Here is a 20823-nt window from a genome sequence, read left to right as displayed (position 1 = left end):
AAATGATAACATAACAATTTGGATTTTAGGGATGGAAATTTCACGTGATCGTTTTGACTCGGATGAAAGCATTTTAGATAGAGTCAATGTTGGATCTCTGGAAAATGAAGAGAAGAACCAACAGTTCTTTGCACCTGAAAAAGGATCAAAGGCTTATGAATATTTTCAGAAGGTTGTTAATGCAGCTCAGACCTGGTTCAGTCTCTTTGGCTGGCCTGAAGGGCCCCATTCTCTTTCTATTCCTGAGACAATAAGAAGGTGATCCATACATATTTTATAAATTCTTTGTTTTGCATTTTTTTTAAAGTATAGTGTACTTATTTAGATCATTTTAAGTGAAACAGACAATATACTTTAAACTGGTTAATCATTAGGAGATAAGTGAAACAGACAATATACTTTAAACTGGTTAATCATTAGGAGATAAGTGAAACAGACAATATACTTTAAACTGGTTAATCATTAGGAGACTGTCGAGACTAAGAAAATGCAAATTTAAATTCTGCGATTCATATGTGCTTTTTCACCATAATAATTTTTGTTTAAATTAGCATGTTTGTGAGCATTAATTCTATAAAATATTGTTTTCATTTTTATCTTTACATGTATATACTGTACTTTGACCTTACTAACTTCCCCATGTTCTTTTGTCCCCGTCCCACTGGCCTTCTTCATCTTTTGAAATAATCTCTCTTCTGCTTCCATGTCTTTTTATAATTTAGATTCTGTTTATGATAGGAAATGTGAAATTTTTTTTCTAAATATGGTTAACTTTCTTTCACATGATATTCTTTTGCCTGCAGTTTCTTACAAGCAACATTATTTTATTTTATTCCTCTTTATGTCTGAATGTGTGTGTGTAATATTTTCCTCATTATTTCTCTGTAGATGGACACTTAGGGTGATTGCATAACTTGCAAGGAGCTATACTGTCTAATTTGATTTCTCTGCATGTATGTGCAGGAGTATTTTTAATCTTTATCTTAGGACCCTCTTTTATTGAATAGAACTCATTAAATTGAGGTTTTAATTGTACCCCAGAGGTCTCATATATTATTATCATATTGTTGTTTTTTTTCTTTGAGTCTTTGTTATTTGGTGGACTGTCACTCAGCTCCCAAATAAATCACACAGTGAGTATTATTATTTCATATAAACACCTGATCTTAGCTTCACTTCTTTCTAGCTAGCTTTTCTTATCCTAAATTATTTCATCTGCCTTTTGCCTCTGGCCTTGTATTTTTCTCTATTTTTGTATACCTTTCTTTACATCTTTTCTCCATGGCTTGCTTTGTAGTTGGGTTGCTGGCCCCTGCTGTCCTCCTCTCCTTGTTCTATCTTGTTCCTTCTTCCTCTCCTTTCAGATTTCTTCTTATATTTATTCTCTTTGCCTGCCAGCTACACCTATCCTTTCTCCTGCCTCACTAGTGGATGTTCAACTTTTTATTAAACCATCAGGTGCTTTAGACAGGCAAAGTAACACAGCTTCGCAGAGTTAAATGTATCATAAAAGAATGGAACATATCTTTGCATCATTAAAACAGATCTTCCACAGCACAAACAAATGTAACACATATTAAAATAATATTCTATTCTACAACACTGAAATCTTAATTTCTTTATTGCTATCTGAAAATAGTAATTCCTCAACTTTCTTTAGTCCTTCATATTTTATCTTATTCATTGTTGTCTCTGTTGATAATTTCTTTTCACTGAGTTTTCTATTGTTTTCCTGAAATTTTTAGTTCTATGACTTCCATTTTTTCCTCAGAATTATTTATAAGACATGGTATTGCTATGTATATATGTAGCTCTAGGACTCCTTGTGTAAACTAGATTGGCCTTAAACTGTGGCAAATTTCCTTTCCTTTCCATTCCATGTACTGCAGTTACAGGGTTGCTCAGCGTTACCCTGCTACATCCAGGGACTGGGATACATTTCTTTTAGTCATTTATTTATTGAGTTTTCTTTGAAGTCAATCACCATTTTTAAATTGGGATATTAAAAACACTGGGATTTTTGGAAATATAATTTTCCTTTCACCTTTTTCTTTTTCTATGTTTTGATGTTTTACTTTATACTGCTAGGATGTTCAGCAATTTTATTGTTATTAATCTTTTTCAGTTGTGAGTGTTCTCTTTAGAACTCAGGACATAATCATGTACACATAGAAGACAAATAGTTGTAAGAGCAACCATTCTATACTAAAGCAGACAGAAAAATCAGTTAAGGTTTACTGTTTCCACAATAATAGAAAATAAATTGGCAAACAATGTAGAGTATAATATGATATTGAATTTAGTAAATTTAAAAAAACTTCTAACAATGAAATAAAGGTTTGGTAAGAAAGGGAAACAAAACAAAACAAAAAACAATCAAGGTTAAATTACAAAAGAAAAGGGAAAGGGTGTGAGGGAGTAGAAAAGATAACAGTAGATTTTAAAATGTCTGATCTCTGAAGAGTTTGGGAGGAGGGGTGAATATGGTCACGTGTTGTATGGACATTTCAAAGAACTGATAAAAACACATATTTAACAAAGGACCTAATTGCAAAATTTGAGAAAGATTATGCAAGTATAATTAAATGTAAAATGAAATGTAACATGAAAGCAGTTTTAAAAAAATATGAATAAAAGCAATATTAAAACTATAAAAAGTAGACTTAAAGAAGAATGTAAAGACTGAAGAATTTTTTTTTTCTAGTTCCTTTGTTAGTGGAGTGCACTAAGAATTTTTCACATCTAGTGTTTATTGTAGTTAGGAGGTGTGACTTTTCCAACATCTCCTTGAGTCTTGGAAGCAGGAGAATACTGAGATTTTTATTATGTTGGAAGAAGAAAAAGAGCTGTGCACTCAGCCTGCCCATCTTAGCTTTGTCAGACCCCACCTGGCAGCACAGGAGTCTACGGGTTAGAAGATCATGAGAATATAGTCATCTATCTTTAGGACTGAGCTCAGAGCTCTCATTCCCAACTTACAGCAAACCTTCATGTAAAATCACCAGCTGCAGAGGCCAAACAATCAGTTAACCATTGTTTTTGTCCTTACACAGTAATCTACAAGTAATTGTGCATGCACCTTTCTGCACAGAGCAGGATTTATCATTAAACTTATTCATTTATTTCTTATTTTTATTTTGCATTTTTTTTCTAGATTTTCATGTGACTTATACCTCAATGATAAAACTCCTCTATCTTGAACATAATACATGATGTTAATTTGAAATCTGTTGGAGAGTGTATTATCTGGTGCCTCATGTGTCTGTTGTTATTGGCTGTTATTTATTTTTCATTTACCCCATTTATGATAATACTAATTTTCTCCATAAAATATTTGTTCCCTATTAGTAATTCTAGAATATAAGAGCTTTACTGTAATTTATATTTTTGAGGAAGCTGGGAAGAATACAGTGTAAGTGGTATCTCCATGTTTGACAATTTAACCCTTTTCTAATACAATGTACTGTTAGGCTATTGAGACCCTTTCTACCAAATTTGAGAGGTGCTAATCCAAATGACTTCTTGGATACTTTTAATTTCTCAATCTGAGCTCATGATAAATCTGTGATTTTAATTGTGAACAAATAGTTACACAGTTTACGATGGGATATATAACAATGTAGAAAGCAAAGATTAGATTTTTTTTACTCCATTAAACATGAGTATGTATTGGAAGTCTGTGCAAAAGATGTAGAAAAACATTGCTGTATCTTATTTAAAGATTAGGTGTGTATATAGGAACAGTAGAATTCTGAAATTTATGTTTTAAATAAGAATCCTTGCTAGGTCAGTATGCAGGTTATTCTAATAGTTAAGACCCAAATATGGAGAAAGTAAGTGAATTTATTTTTGTATTATACATGTATGATATATATTTTAAAATTTAAAATTATATTGGAAAGTATAGAAATTGTGTTTAGATTATAGAATACATGATTGTGCCCAGTGAGTTGAGGTTACTTGCCTTATTAACATATATTGAATAAATGAGAGCAAGAATTAACTCTTATTATGAGTCTTTTCTCAGACCCAGTCTGTTTCCAATTCACTCTTTGAGCCCCTAAATTGCATTATTAGTGATAGTCATGTAAGTAAAGTAGTGTGGAATCTTCAGGAATATTTAAGAATTTAATTTGTGCTTGCACATAGTAGCCACATGAATTACAATTTAGGATTTATTGTTCTTTCTACCTTAATATAATTTGCTTTGGTTATTGACCATGTTTTTGCACAAAGTAACATTTTGAGCCTGAGGTTTATTTACTCCTTTTATCCCCCATAGGGATGTGCAGAAAATACAATTCTATTCATCATCCTCACCACCCAAGAAATTTTCCAGACAGTATGATTTTTCCAAATATAATAAGACAATTTATGATGTGGTACTTAACTTGAGTGGAAGACTGCCACCTGGAATTAACTCAAACCAGTCCTTACCTGTGGATAACACTGAAAGGGTGATCCAGCTCCATTCGCAACATGCCTCACTTCTAGATTTTATCACGTAAGAGCTAAGTTACACTAGTTTAAACATGTAATCCTGGCTTGGCTGAATTGATGAATGGATGAATATGCAAGTGGATGGATTGAAGGAAGTAATTGGTACTTTGTTCAAAAATCTTGTGTTTTACACATTGTAATTTATATTACAGAGATGCATACACTAGTTAACCTAAGAATCCCATAACCTTTTTAGATGCATACTTTGATACACTGCCATACAAATTTCATCATGTGTTCAGGTCGTTGGGGTGGCTTGGTTAAACAACCTGCTCATTTATAGGGCTTATGAGGCTAATTTGGATTAATTATAAATTGCAAGGTGCTATAGATAGTCTTAGTTCATGGCCTGTTTTGAAGGCATATATATATATATATATATATATATATATATATATATATATCATAAATCCAGTGGAAAAAAAGTGAAACTAACAAAAATCCTTAGATTACTGTTAGCATCATATCTTTGATTATGTGAGGGACAGGCTCACAATTCCCCATATTCCTAGCAGAGGAACTGTTGATAGTGGATTACTCCTGGGGAAAGAATAGTCAGTTACCTTTAGAAAAGTGAGCCTTGGTAGATTGCTCATGTTTCAGTGGATGATTCTATAGCATTGTTCATGAGAGCAGCATTAATTGAATTATTGTGTCATTAAACAGAAAAAGAACACATAAAAATGGGAATAGACTATGTTTGGGGGAGGGTCTGGGAGGAAAGGAGGATGGATTGTGTACTGGGTGTGATCAATACTTTCTAAACTTGTATGAAATTATTAAAGAAAAATTATAAAGATTAAAATCTGTCACAGACCCACATGTACAGATAGATATTAATGTCCTACTCTTGTCTCATTAAAGCTCAAATGCATGACTGATCCAGATTCTGAGAGACTTGAGATAATTTGCTAGCTTTTCTTTAGAAAAGAGTAACACATTGAAAATATAAAAGTAGATGAGTGACTTAGCATGGTATTGTGAATATAAGGAAACGTGAAGTTGAATTTGAGTCTTTAATGACAGTGAATATTCACCTTCCCCAAAGCCATGTTTCATTAATGGTGATAATAAGGGACAGATCTGAAATTTTGAGTTTTTACCATAAGAGATTTGAGGAGTTATATAACATTAATAAAACACGGCATATATGAAAGTTAAAGTTTTACTTTTTCTCCATACCTCTAAATCAGTGATTCTCAACCTTCCTAATGCTGGGACCCTTTAATACATTCCCATATATTGTAACCTCTAGTCATAAAATTATTTTGCTGATATTTCATAACTGTATCTTTGCTACTGTGGTTAATTATAATATGAATATATGGCATTCATCATATCTGATATGTAACCTCCAAAGGGGTCGTATGCACAGATTAAAACCACTGCTCTAAATGAGTCAAAGTGAGAGGATGGGAAAATTATGTCAGTTATAGAAAATAGAAAAAATACAATTATGTAAATAATTTTAACTCTACTGTGTGCTTTTGTATGAAAATGTGCCCTATATAAAATTCCTATGATGGAACATTGAGTCCCAAGATAACAGTATGTGGAAAAATGTCTCCAAATTAAACAAAGCTGGAGACATAGGTAGGGCTTTGGTCCTTATAAGACAGATATTGGGAACTATATTGAAAATTTGACATTTAAATATAAACAGTAATTTTCTGATTTTGATCTTCAAAGGACTAATTTAATAAGGTAAATCCACCACTTAAGGCAAATTTCAGATACATTTATTTAAAAATGACATTTATATAACTTAACGGAATATTCACTTGGAAAGAAAGAAGGTTTAAGTACTTAGATCTGTAGTACTTCTGATTATTTTTTGCACATTTCCCAGTAGTCTTGACATTAACATGGGTCATTCTATTTTGACATTTTTTTATTTGACAATTGCAGGTATGGTAGAATGATTTTTGGCATTAAAGCCAAGCCATTCAGATTTATTTGTTCTTCATCAGCAAATTCATTGTTGTCATTATATGTTTACTGTGATAAAAATTACTTAACATTTAGAAAGTGACAACATCGTTAATAAAATCATATCATTAATCAAAGATATGTGCATATGTTTCATCAAAGAAATAAATGTATTAAACTGCAAAATACTTGTAAATGTTATTTGCTCCCCTCTAAAATTGGTACCTCAATGGGTATGGATATTTGTTTACTACTTAGTGGTTGCATAAGTCATGTTTAGATTTTAAGGTAGAATTTTAAAGACCTCTAATATTTGAGAATTACATTTAGTATTGATTAATTCATTATAATTATTTTTGTTTTCAAATACTCATTGCAAACTTAGGGTACTGAAGCAGTAAGCCTATGTAAAAGTATGACCAAATGTGTCATTAATACAATTCTATAAAAGATGACAAAGTAGACATAAAATCTACTGGTGAGCCAAAAACATAATTACAGTCTAATTAGTCATAAAGTTAGGCTTTGAGAAATATTGGAAATAAAAAATAGTGGATATCAGTGTCCACAAGTGTATTAATCATCCTCAATTTTTACACAGTTCTATTCTGCTAGACAATAGAGCACTCATAACTAGCAAGTTATATTATTTCTTAATAAGCTTTTATTTAATTCATCCTGTTTCATTAGGCTGTGAGTAGCCTTTATTAGAGATGACAACTTCCTCCTAAAATATTACATTGCTTTAGTCACAATGAAGTATTCTAGTTTCTCCATATGCCTCTGAATTGTCTATCTCTTGTTTTATTCTTATTTCACCTATCTCACAAGATTTCAACTTAATGGAATTATATGCACTACAATTCTTATTTATGCCTTAGGTTAGATAGTCTTGGTAATGATTTATGTTATGAAGAAAAAAAGACTTTTTTAACACTATAGTAATTTAAATATGATGGCTGTTTATAGGAGGAATATGTAAAGTTTTAGGTAAATTGTGTGGTAGTCATTCATATGTTATTGGATTACTAATGATCTCATAGATTGATTTGTTGTATTTAAGCATTTTGTAGATGTTTTTGAAATTGTAATTGTTATGACAGTAATAAAATATTATCTTGCCTGAAAAGACCCCAGTTATAGGATACTATATATTCAATGAACATATAAATATAGTTGTGATTACAAACATTAAATTTTCTCATTATTCAAATTTTATAAAGGTAATACCATGCATAATTTCATTATTGACAGGGGATTTTAAATTAATTATGCAAATAATAAATATGACAATATTGAAATAATGTAACTGAAAGTCACAGCAAGTGTTTAAAATAGTTCTATAATTTGGGGGTTTCTTTCAGTGCTCAAGGTGGATGCATTTCTCATGTACTTCCAGAATTTTTACTTGGACCAGAGGATTATAAGAAGTGGCTTGAAATTACAGTAAGATAATATCTAGCAAAATTCTATACAGTCACTAAATTTACAAATATATGTCCTTTTTAAATCACCAGTTTAAACTTTGTGCCTTTTGTATCTGAAATATCCTAAAGCTTAAGCCCCTTTTTAACAGATAATTTTGTGTTTTCTAAGATTTCTGTTGACAAATGAATCCTTGGCTTTTTTCTTTTTCCTTTCAGGATTATGTGTGTGGTGTGCATGCATATATGTGCTTGTTTACATGTATATAGGTCCAAGTATGTGTGTGTTTGAGCACTCTTCTATGCTTATGTATATGGAGGCCAGAAGTTGATGTCAAGTTTTTTCTTCACACTTTATCTTACAGTTTAATCAGGGTCTCTTGATTGAACCTGTATATACCTGATTAATCTAGTCTAGCTTGCCATTTTGCCAACTTGTCTGCTTTCTGGGCACTAGGACTACAGGCAGGCCACCAATCTTATCCCACATTTACATGGGTGCTGGGAATTCAGACTCTATGCCTCAGGCTTATACTGTACACATTGAGGGTGAATAAAGGAAAAGAGCATATATAGTTTATCTTTAAATGTAAATTTTATGAATGAATATCTTCCAGAAAAAAATTATCTTTAATTTCACGGGTGTAAACTGATACTCTGTTTTCATTTCTCAGCTACCCAGACACAAATAATCACACAGAAACTATAGTAATTATAATACTGTTTGGCCTATTAGCTCAGCCCTGTTATTTACTAACTCTTATAACTTAAATTAATCCATGATTCTTTTCTATGTTTAGCCATGTGACTTGGTACCTTTTCTCAGTGCAGCATTCTCATCTTGATTCCTCTGCATCTGGGTGGTGAATGACTCTCTGCCTTTCCTCTTCCCAGAATTTTCCTAGTCTGGTCAGTCCACCTCTAATTTTCCTGCCTGGCTACTGGCCACTCACTATTTTATTAAACCAATACAAGTGACAAATCTTTACAGTGTATAAGAGCATTATTCTACAGCACATAGGAACTTGTTATTTCCCTTTGTGTGGTGTTAGGAGAGAATAAAGAGAAATTAATCATTAAATATATAATTTTTCTCTTAATAGATCTTATGAAAACCTCTAGCTGATAATTATTTTGTAGGTATATGAATTTTAGTTGTGGAAGTCACAAACTGATATGCCAAAGGAAGTCAGGAACTTGTACTGTGCTCTTATGTTGACTTCAGAGTTATTAATATCATGACAGGACATGGTAGCATACAGGCAGACATGATGATAGAAAAGGAGCTGGGATTATACATGGTGCTAGAAGAGGAGCTGGGAATTCTACATATTGCAGGCAATAGGAAGTGAACTGACTCACTGGGCATGGCTTGAGCATATATGAGACCTCAAAGCCTGCTTCCATAATAGCACACTTCTTCCAACAAAAACCACACCTAGTCCAATAAGGCCATACCTCTTTTTTTTTATTTTATTCTTTTTTAATTAAAATTTCCGCCTCCTCCCTGTTTCCCATTTCCCTCCCCCTCCTCCCACACATTGCCCCCTCCTTCCCCCTCTCCCCACTCCTCTCCCCTTCCCCCACTCCATTCCCCCTCCCTCTCGATATTGAAGAGCAGTCCAAATTCCCTGCCCTGCGGGAAGTCCAAGGTCCTCCCACTTCTATCTAGGTCCAGGAAGGTGAGCATCCAAACAGGCTAGGCTCCCACAAAGCCAGTTCATGTATTAGGATCGAAACCTAGTGCCATTGTTCTTGGCTTTTCATCAAGGGCGATACCTCTTAATGGCTCCCTTTGGGTGCCATTTTCTTTCAAATTATCACAGTAGGTAACTTTTACCCCTGGGAGTACTCTGTGTGAATATTTTCTGTGCTTTCACAGGGGTAAATGTATAAATGATCATCTCAATTTTTTTTAAAAAGGAAAAAGTCTTATATAATTAAAATTTGACACTAATTTTTGCTTTGAATTTTTACTTATGATGTTGTATTTCATTTCTTCAAGACCTCCACTAAAAATACAGCTCTCTGTACACTTAAGGAAAAGTATTCAATTAATATAGATATGGATAATTTTGAAGCCTGGAGTACACGGGCATGGACAGATGTATTTCTTCAGATATACAAGGTAATAATTCCACTCTTGTTCCGCTTTATGCTTTTATTTAGCTACATGATTAGTGCAATAGTTTTAGTAGTGAAAATGCTGCTATAAATAATTTTAGAACATGGTAGCTTAAATAAACTAGGTTTTTCTTCGTTATGAAATTATTGGAAAGTAAATGACCTAGAACTATCATTGATGTATTCTGTCGTTTGTACTAGGTTTTCAGCTATGGGATAGGCTTTCTGACTTAATCTTTTCCTAAAATAAGTTGAAAATCTGTTCCTTTAATATAATAAGATACTAATGTGAGAATATTTGTTACTATATTTAAATGAAGCATCAAATATATGGACATTACCCAGAATTGCAATTTCTTAGGAGTTTAGAAACAAAGCTGAAAAAAGATTTCCTTTTAACTTTTTCTTTATTTGTTGAAGGAACTACGGGCTGCGTCCCACCACCTGGCTAGCTTTACACCCAATATAACACACAAACTGTATTCATTTAAACACTGCCTGGCCCATTAGTTCTAGCCTCTTATTGGCTAATTCTCACATCTTGATTAACCCATTTCTAATAATCTGTGTAGCACCACGAGGTGGTGGCTTACTGGGAAAGATTCTAGCCTACATCCATCTCGGGTCGAAGAATCATGGCGTCTGCCTCACTTCTGTTCTGTCTACTCCACCTACCTATCTTCTGACCTATCAGGACAAGCAGTTTCTTTATTAATTAACCAATGAAAGCAACAGATAGACAGATGACCCTCCTCCATCATTTATTGTTTCTATTTATGACTATTATTAATGTAGCTTCTTATAAGAATTTATTTTTATATTTTTCTTTTGTGGTCTAATCCATATATTTTTATTGATTTTTATTTGGTTTTTGTATCCCAATCAAAATTTAATCTTTCCTCCCCTCTTTCTAGCTCGTCCACACATGGCTTCTCCCCCTTCCTTATCCTATCCATTACTCTTCTGCTGTTTCTCTTCGGATATAGGAGGGCCTCTCATGGATATCAGCCAGTCATGGTATATCCAGCTGCAGTAAGTGCAAGCACCTCCTCCTCCATTAAGGCTGGATGAGGCATTTCCATAGTAGGATTATAGGTCAAAGGGTTTGTGGCTGTTTTGATGTGTCAGTTCTTCCCCAGTCTTGTCTGGTTACAGGAGATGACTGGTTCAGGGTCCATATCACAAATTACTAGGAGCTTTAGCTAGAGGATTGCCTTCATAGATACCTGGGAGTTTCCATTGTTCTAGGTTTCCAGCTCATCCCAGAGATGTCCCCAAATTCTACTTATCTTTCCCAGTGCTCTATCTCTCCATTGGCCACTCACCTTATCCCTCCTGTTCCCATACTCATTCTACCTACAAACCTCTCCTTTTAACATTGAGATTCATATACCCCGCCCCCTTTGAGCCCTCCTTGTTACTTATCTTCTCTGGGTCTGTGGGTCATAACTTGGTTCTCCTTTACTGCTTATATTCACTTATTTGTGAGTACATACCATCTTTGTCTTTCTTAGTTTTGGTTACCTCATTGAGGATGTATATTTCTATCCATCTGCCTGCAAATTTCAAGATGTCATTTTTCTTACTTCTGAGGAGTACTCTGTTGTGTAAATGTACCACATTTACTTTATCTATTCTTTGCTTGAATGGCATCTAGGTTGTTTCCAGTTTCTGGTTATTATGAACAAAGCTACTATGAACAGAGTTTTGTAAGTTTCCAGTGGTATGGTTAAGTGTCATTTGGGTGTATGCCCAAGAGTGTTATAGCTGGTTCTTGAGATGCAATGATTCTGATCCCTGGCAGGGGCTATTAGAAACCTATCATGACTCTGGTCTGTCTCCCTGACCCTCTCACTTAACGTTCATCCATATTTGCTTCCTGACTTTGGTTGCAATGTAATCCGTTATCTCACATTTTGGGATACAGTGACTCCCATCACTAAAACTGTGACCTAATATAAAGCCCTTCTTCCTTAACCTACTCTTTTCAGATATTTTGTTATAGCATCAAAAGTAACTAATACAGATGGGTAAAACAAAGAATAGTTACTAATACAGATCGGTAATCTTGATATTTAAAATTTTAAGTTTTGTAAACTGTAAGAAAACTAAAAGCATGCCAAATTCATGTCAATTAATGAATTGGCATTCTAGCAGTCTGTTGTCAATTATAGTTTTTTTTTTAAAAAAAAAAATTAACAAGTGTCTTGTTACAAGTTGCATAGTAAGGAACTCCATAGTATAAATGGTATGCAAGCAAAAAGTTGAAGACTGGAAGTGACCACTAGAGGGACATCCCACATCAGTTCTCTTATTCTAGACAAGGTGCATTAACCACAAAATACTAGTGTCTTCCCTTACTTATCTAGTTGGGATAATTAGCTTTTCAGACATGAGTTTATTTTCCATCTGACTGTAATAATTATTTCTTTCAAAATTCCAGGTTATGATTCTGTCTCGAGTGATACCACATTCCTACAGTTCTGCTCCACCCATACGTGGGGCGAGCACTTCAAAAATCAACCCCTGTTTTGCATCCAGCAACATATATTCTAATGCTGAAAGGATTCTACTTAGTTGGTTGAATACAAATTATGAGAGTCATCGACATGTTATATGGAAAACCAACAAATGCGGTATGATATTTTTCTTTAAACAGTTATAATTTGCAATGCAAAAATTAATATAAAAGGAGCCATACATATATTACTTATTTTGGTTGGTTTAAGATGGCTATCATTTCACAATCTTCAAGGTGAGATATTAAGAAATGCTTTTTATAAGTGATCAAAGTGAACTCTCTGAATGTGGCTGACAATGGGAGCTGACTGAGAAGCCAATGATAATGGCACTGGGATTTGATTCTACTGCATTTACTGGCTTTCTGGGTTCCTAGTCTGTTTGGATGTACTCCTTCCTAGGCCTGGATGGAAGGGGGGTGGGCTTCGACTTCCCACAGGACAGGGTACCCTGCCTTCTCTTAGGACTGGAGGGGGAGTGGGAGGGAATTGGGAGGAGGGGAGGAGGTAGAAATTTTGAATGGTATTATTTATAAAGCAATAAAAAAAGAAAAAAAGATGCTTTTTAATATATCTGGGAGAAGAAATGATGAAATATATATAGAAATGCTCTCAATTTGGATATTAAAAACACCCCTAGCGTTGTTGCTAGCATTTTCAGCTCTGTAAAGTATTAAACTCAGTTTGTACTTTATTTATGGGTGTCATGTTGTATATCACTCTGTGAAAATAATCTTTAATGAATTCTTTTGTGAATAGATCATGGTAAGGTATACAAAAATATTTAACTCTTCCCCCAGTAAACATCTACATTGAATTCTCTATCAAGAGCCTGAAATTCCTTTTGCAAAGATCGAGTTGCCAATATAGCCAATATATACAGTTTTCCTCTTGTCCTCAGCATTAACTGTTTTTATTCAGAAATGTTTGGAAATGCGTTTTTATTAAATTCATTAAAGATTATTTTCACAGAGTGATATACAACATGACACCCATAAATAAAGTACAAACTGAGTTTAATACTTTACAGAGCTGAAAATGCTAGCAACAACGCTAGGGGTGTTTTAAATTAGCTCCTTTTCTCAGAAAATATGCAAATTTTTTGTGATTAGAGTAGACTTTGCTAATACTCGATGCGTGAAGTTCAATCTAAGTCCTAGAACTAAGCAGAAGATTGTACAATTTGGTTTTTATTAAGATTTTCAATTGTATTTTCTTATAAATTAAAGTTATTATTATCTAATATTCCCTCCAAACCAGGTTTAAATTCACCTGTTTCTCTTCGGTTCTGTATTTGTACTTGAACAGAATTGTTTCAATATAACATGTATCTGTTTATCTGGCTCCCCCCTGTAGATATAGGTTTCCTTAAAGGTACAATCTCTTTTTAAAATTAATCATTTTATTTTTTGAGTTTATTCTAAACTTACATCATTTCCTCTTTTCTTTTTTTAATCCAAACCCTCCCATATGCCTCTCCCTACTTTCTTTCAAAATCATGGCCTCTTTTTTTTTTTTTTTTTTTTTTTTTTTTGAGACAGGGTTTCTCTGTGGTTTTGGAGCCTGTCCTGGAACTAGCTCTTGTAGACCAGGCTGGTCTCGAACTCACAGAGATCCGCCTGCCTCTGCCTCCCAAGTGCTGGGATTAAAGGCGTGCGCCACCACCGCTCGGCATGGCCTCTTTTTTATATTTTATTATTTCTTACTTTGTACATAAGTGTGTGTGAGCATGCACATGTATTTCTGAATGTGGTAAGTATAACATGCTGAGTCCGTATAATGTTACTGGTATGTATGCCAGGGATGACCATTGGATAACCAACAAGTATGTTTTTCCATGAGAAGTTAATTTTTCAATCTCAACATTCCTTGGATGACTTTAGTTCATTACTTGTGTAGCCTCCTGGGCTTCCCCTATCTACTTTGGCATGTCTGTTGTACTTGTTCAGCTCATATTTTGGTAGTCATGTTGATGAGAATTTTATGAATGTAGCTTCTGGTATTACTAGGAGACACAATCTTACTGAAAATCACTGCTACTCTGGCCCTTAAAATCTTTTTGCCCCTCTTCTTCAATATTGCCTGACTCTTAGGTTCAGGAGTTGTCTTGTTTAAATATGTCTTTTGGGACTGGGCTCTACAACTTTGCAATTTGATATTGTGATTTTTTGTAATGGTCTCAGTCTGTTGTAAACAAAACTTTCCTTGTGGAGGGGTGATTGCTACATTTATCTGTGGATATAAGAAAAACAACATTTATATTTTAGTCAGGGAATTTATGCTGATTTAGTAAAGTAGTGGTTGTCAGTTTTCCTTCAAGATCCATGACTTCTTTATCCCTGAGCAGTTAGCTAGGTTTCCAATACTACGCATGGTTTCCCCCTTGCTGTGTGGGCATTAAGTTCTATTGAAGGCTCTTGTTTACTGTGAAGGCATGTGAGATATTTCTGCTCTCTTCATGTTATCTTGACATGCTGATTGCTGTGGATCAAAGGCATTATCACTCTGTAGGACCGTTCGCTCCCCATTTGGAAGCTTTTCCCCACTTTCCCATTTTTTCCAGTCAAATCACTTGTACCCTGATATTTTTCTTTGTATTGCTCCCCAAACCCCTCTATATCAGTAATGGCCTCTTTTGTCTTTCCTGGTTTCTGCATTTATTCCAGAATATTTATTTATGTCTAAAGATTTTGAGCTATGAGCCTGTAATGAGAGAGAAAAATGTAATATTTGCCTTTCTGTGTCTGGGTTATTTAACTCTACATTATCTTTTCTAGTTAGACTCATTTATTTTCAAAGGTCATGATTCCATTTTTATTTACTGTTGAATAGTATTTTGTAGTGTGTAATTATGTAATCATGCCAAATAAAAGCATACCAGATGGCAAAATAAGAGCATACATTTTCAAATTATTTTAGACTTGTTATTTTATGTATGAGTGTTTGCCTGCCTGCATGCATGTGTGTACACCATGTATATACCTATTGCTCATGAAGATCAGAAGTAAAGAGAGTTTTGTGTCACAATGTGGATATTGCTATTCAAATCCTTCTCCTCTGGAAGAACAACAAATGCTCTTAACCTGTGACCTGTCAAAAGCTTCAAAAGCATGTAGTTTTTGGTTCTACATTAGTTACATGCCTAGAATAGATAAATTTATAGCAAAAAGTTGCAGATTTACTTATTTCTAGTATGACAAGATGGAAGAAATATGACATAGAATCTCATGGATACAGGATTTCTTTAGCTACTGATAAAAACAAAGATTGATTCATAGTGCAGTAGTATAGTTTAATAATAAAATGTATTTATAAATAACTAGAAAAGATGATATTGAATGTTCTCAATAGAAAGCAATGATAAATGTTTGAAGTATTGAATATGCTGGTTATACTTTTTTGATTATCTTACATTATATTCATGTTCTGAAATATACCATATCACATAAATTTGTACAATTTTTCTGTTAATTAACATAAAATATTTTTTAATTTAGAGAATAGTGAAGATTACACATGTAAATATGTTTAATTATACTTATTAAATAATAAAATGGTTGAATTTTTGCTACATGTGTTATTGTCACTAAAACTGCTAAACATATCTTGAACTGATCTAAAATAAAATTAATTTGCCAGTTCTAATGTTCAGTAAAATAAATACATTAATCTTTATGTGGCATTAAATGATTCAATTTTGATTTCAACAGCCATGTCTCTTTTTCATAATACTATTCTGTACCAACATTTTGTTTGAATTTTAAGGTATCTATTTGAATTAATATATTGTTAAACTAGATGAAAATAGAAATTCAAATGCCAGTTTTAATTTAAATATGTCTAACAGCATTTGAATCTTTTTATTTCTAATTTTTGAAAGCTATATAAAGCTTTTGATTTCCTGAATATTTTGTTAAGCTACTTTTCTATTACAATAAATAATGCCTAACATCTGTTTGCAATAACCTTCCTTCTGATGCCTGTGTTGCTGTTTCAACTTAGCTGTCATTTTGTATAAAATCTTAGAATATAGAAGAAAGAATAGCCAATATCAAAAGAGCTATCATATAAGTAAAAGGAATTTTCAAAATATCTAAGCCTGGTCTAAATCATAGTGACATTTTTGCAACAGCTTTTGACATAAAAGACAATGCACAGTCGTGAAATGAGTGATGAGGAAGGAGTTTTATTAAAGTTTTATTTTTACCTCTTCTCAACATTGTCCTAAAAAGCACTTCATCCCTTCTTATCGAAAGTCATACTTGAGTAGCACCGCACCATGCCTGCTGGCATTTGTCATGTTAGTTTTATACCAAAACAATTGCAAAGTTGTAATGGTTTGGAAAAAACAAACAAACAAAAAACATCAGTAGCATTGTTTTCTGTAGGCATGTGTAGAGAGCCAAGAAAAATAAATGTCCTACACTTGCAACAATAAAGCCTAGACAAATGCTCTAATTGCAGGGTAAATCCAAGTAGAAACAGGTGCTTTTTGGAAGAAGTGATAATATAACCAGGATATATTTTTTAAATGAAAATTAAAACCAGTAGAAAGTGGGGGTGCTTAGCTATTTAGCAAAAGTCAACTATACACAAGCAAGAAATAATGAAAGGCCTAGCACCACAGTTGAATGTTTGGTAGGAAAAATTCAGAAATAAGTTTAGTTATAGGCAATAGGAAAGATGCCCATAAAGCAAAATCCCATCTATGATAGATACATTTTTACAAAATCCCAAATTCCTTTAAAGGGAGAGAACCTGGACAGGGAATGCTTGTGAATGAATTTTCTGTTCAAAAGCAAATACATAGGTATATATATATATATATATATATATATATATATATATATATATATATATATTGGTTTTTCGAGACAGGGTTTCTCTGTGGTTTTAGAGCCTGTCCTGGAACTAGCTCTTGTGGACCAGGCTGGTCTCAAACTCACAGAGATCCGCCTGCCTCTGCCTCCCGAGTGCTGGGATTAAAGGCGTGCGCCACCACCGCTCGGCGGTATATATTTCTTCTACATCACAATGGAAGGCATACAGAGACCTATGGCATTGTGGTCCAGTAGGAGAGCAGGCTACATCTCCAGTTGGCACAAAAATAAACACTATGTTCTTTGTTGTTCTGCCTTGGTAGGTCCAAATGAGATAAAGTTGAAAGAGTCGTTTAGTCTTGCTCCATGCTTTCCGAGAGCAACTGAGATTGGGCAATATGTGACAGGGTTAGAGTGCTTTTAAGGAGACCTTGAGAAGACACTGTATGAAACTGTAAAGATAGAACCTGGATTACAACAGACAATGTTAGTGATGCTAGGATCATAGGGTGACTGCCAAGGAAAGGCACAGAAGCAATATGATCTGCAGTTGACAGAAGTGGAGTGGTGGAGACCCCCAAAGCATGCTGGATCTCAGGGGATTCTTATGGCAAGCTCCAGATGTCCTACACAGAGCTGCAGGATTTGATGTTGATTTGCATGGTTTTTGTCTTGATTTGTTCTAATCATTCCTTGTTATGCCCCCTTTCCTTTTAGAATGGGAGAGTTTATTCTATGCCATTGTACATTAGGAGTAATTTTTTTGTTTGTGTGTGTGTATGTGTTATAGAAGCTCATATTTAAGAGAAAACCAAGTCTTCAATTTTCACGTGTAATCCAAGTTTGGTTTGTGCAATAAACACAAACATGTCCTGATCATAGCCTTTATCATATCTTTTTCATGGGAAATAGGAATGAAAGGACTTGAAGGATATCTGATACTTAGCATATTCTCGTTTGATTTCAAGTGGCAGGTTATAAAAAAACTATGAAGAATATGTGCCTTTTTGAGAATTTAAAAATTAGGATATTGTGTTCAACAGTAGCAATGAGTTCTGTCTAATCTTTTTACCACGTAGTTTTGGATAGCTTTTCAAATATACACACCTGGTTCCCAGATACTTTCCCTTCTTGTTCCAGTTTCACTGTAGTAACTGCTTTGTAATTGATAGTTCTTTTTTCACTCTTCTAACTCATAGTCTTTTTCGTAGTCCAGTTTTGATTTCTTCAAGCCATAGATCTCCATCTTCTAAGTATCCCATAGGGTAAAGAATTTCTTCAACCAAAAAACTTTCCTAATACCATAAATTTCAAAGGAATAAAATATCTTTTGAGCCTTGGTGCTCATACATGTTGTCCATCACTGATCAAACATTTGAACAAAGTAATCAAAAATTATATGTATAATATATAAAAATTATATATAATATATAAAAATTATATATATATATATAAAATAGGGTGTGGTGACATAAGTCTGAAATCCCAGCACTTTGAAAGTAGAAACAATAGACTCCAACTTCAAAGTTATCAACCTGTATATATATATATATATATATATGTATTATATATGTGTGTGTATATATATGTATTATATATATATTCCAAGTATACCCTGGGGGTACATGAGTCTCCTTCAAAAAAAGAAGGAAGGAAGGATGAGGAATGCTAAAATACCGTATTTATGTTGTATTAGTACACAAAATGATGTTTTTTGGAGTGGCTTCTGAAGAACTAAGAGACATTTGTTGTAGGTAGTTGGTTTTTTGTTCTTCCTGGCAAGGTTTCTCTGTGTAGCTTTGGAGACTGTCCTGGAACTAGCTCTTGTAGACCAGACTGGCATCAAACTCACAGAGATCTCCCTGCCTCTGCCTCCCAAGTGCTGGGATTAAAGGTGTGCACCAACACTGCCTGGCCCTTGTAGTTGGTTTTAAGCCATATGGATATTTTTCATAGTACCTTAGCTTCATTTCTTTTGCTCTGATAAAATAATTTGACTAAAAGCAAATTAGAGGTAAAGAAAATGTATTTCAGGTTATAATACTGGGTATCAGTCCATCATTGTGGGCAAGTCAAGGCAGGAATTTCAAACAGATACTCACATTGCATCTATATTGAAGAGCTGAGATAAATGAGTGCATACTTACAATGCCCACTTTCCCCACTCTAACACATTCTAGCACTCTGCCAAGAGAATGGTGTCTGTCATAGTTGGTAAGGTGTCCCCACTTCAGCTAATGTAAGTAAGACAGTTCTGTTTGCACAGACATTCCTATAGCCAATCTACTATAGACACTTTTTTATTGAGACTGTTCCCAGGTGACTCTAGTTGTATCACATAGCCAAAGGTAACCTCATACTGAGTATTTATGAAATTCATATTTTTTAAAATAAAGACATAATTTTCTTTGTTTATCAAAATGCTTTAAGACATATCACAACAGAGTTAAAATATTATTTTTTTTCCTTTTTCTCAAAATAGAAAGTATTCCTTCTGAGAGATGGATAGTGAATTTTGACACAGATCTTCTTGATGGCCTTGTTTTTGCTACACAGCTGGCAGCATATTGCCCATTTTTGGTAAGGGTTATTTCAATATTCAGTTGTAGTTTCCTGTCTAAGGAAAACTAGTCATTAAAAGTTTAAGTTTATTTCCTGTAAACTATTTACTTAAATGTCTTATTCTGACTGAAATACATGAATGGTATTACCTAGTATTGTCTTTTTGTTTAATCTTAAGTGTTGAGTGCAATATTCTGTTTTAGATACTAAGATCCAAATGATTCTTTTTTGCACTACAAAGAAAACTTATATTCATCTGTTTTTATTCCATTAATTAAAGCTCTGTTGCCTTAACTTCCAGATTGAGTCTCATTTTATAAGTATGTACACACGACCAAGACGTCCTGAACAGTATTTGCACAATTGCTTGATTATTATAAATAGTCTCCATGAAATTGGCTTTGATTTGAACATACAGGTGAGTACCTTTGTATATCAGATTCTTTTCAGAGTTTATGAATTGCATTGCTTCATTTACTTATTTATAATATACGTTTGATAGTTGTTTGCATATCAAAGTCATTTTATACCAGATCCCGATATTTACATTCATTTTTATTGGAAGAGTTATAAGGAGAAACTGTAAATATTAAATCAGGGAATTATTTTGTAATGGTTGCATTTTTACTAAAAACCATAATATAAGAACATTAGTGGGGTGGTGGTGGCGCATGCCTTTAAATCCAGCACTCGGGAGGGAGAGGCAGGTGTATCTCTGTGAGTTCAAGGCGAGCCTGGTCTAAGAGAGCTAGTTCCAGGACAGGCTCCAAAGCTACAGAGAAACCCAGTCTGGAAAACAAAAAAACAAAAAAAATAAAAAGAATGTTAATGATACAATTTTTATACTTCACACCAATTGCTAAACCTCCTCCATGAATACCTCCAAATAGAACATTTTGAAGGTATCGAGATGGTTTAATCATTACTCATATTTTCAAAAGTGGT

General features: G+C 33.7%; 1 protein-coding gene across 1 annotated transcript in view; it reads left to right on the top strand.

Moving 5' to 3' along the window:
- Positions 1-20823, top strand: part of Cfap47 (cilia and flagella associated protein 47) — a 307853-nt gene that overhangs the window by 119819 nt on the left and 167211 nt on the right. The window contains 7 exon segments of the mRNA XM_057760135.1: positions 30-258; positions 4283-4504; positions 7794-7875; positions 9859-9981; positions 12421-12610; positions 19799-19896; positions 20180-20296. Coding sequence (XP_057616118.1) covers positions 30-258; positions 4283-4504; positions 7794-7875; positions 9859-9981; positions 12421-12610; positions 19799-19896; positions 20180-20296 — 1061 coding nt within the window.

Source organism: Chionomys nivalis, chromosome X (assembly GCF_950005125.1).
Source record: "Chionomys nivalis chromosome X, mChiNiv1.1, whole genome shotgun sequence".
NCBI lineage: Eukaryota > Metazoa > Chordata > Mammalia > Rodentia > Cricetidae > Chionomys > Chionomys nivalis.
Note: the sequence above shows the minus strand (reverse complement) of the source record. Positions and strands in the feature narration are given on the sequence as shown.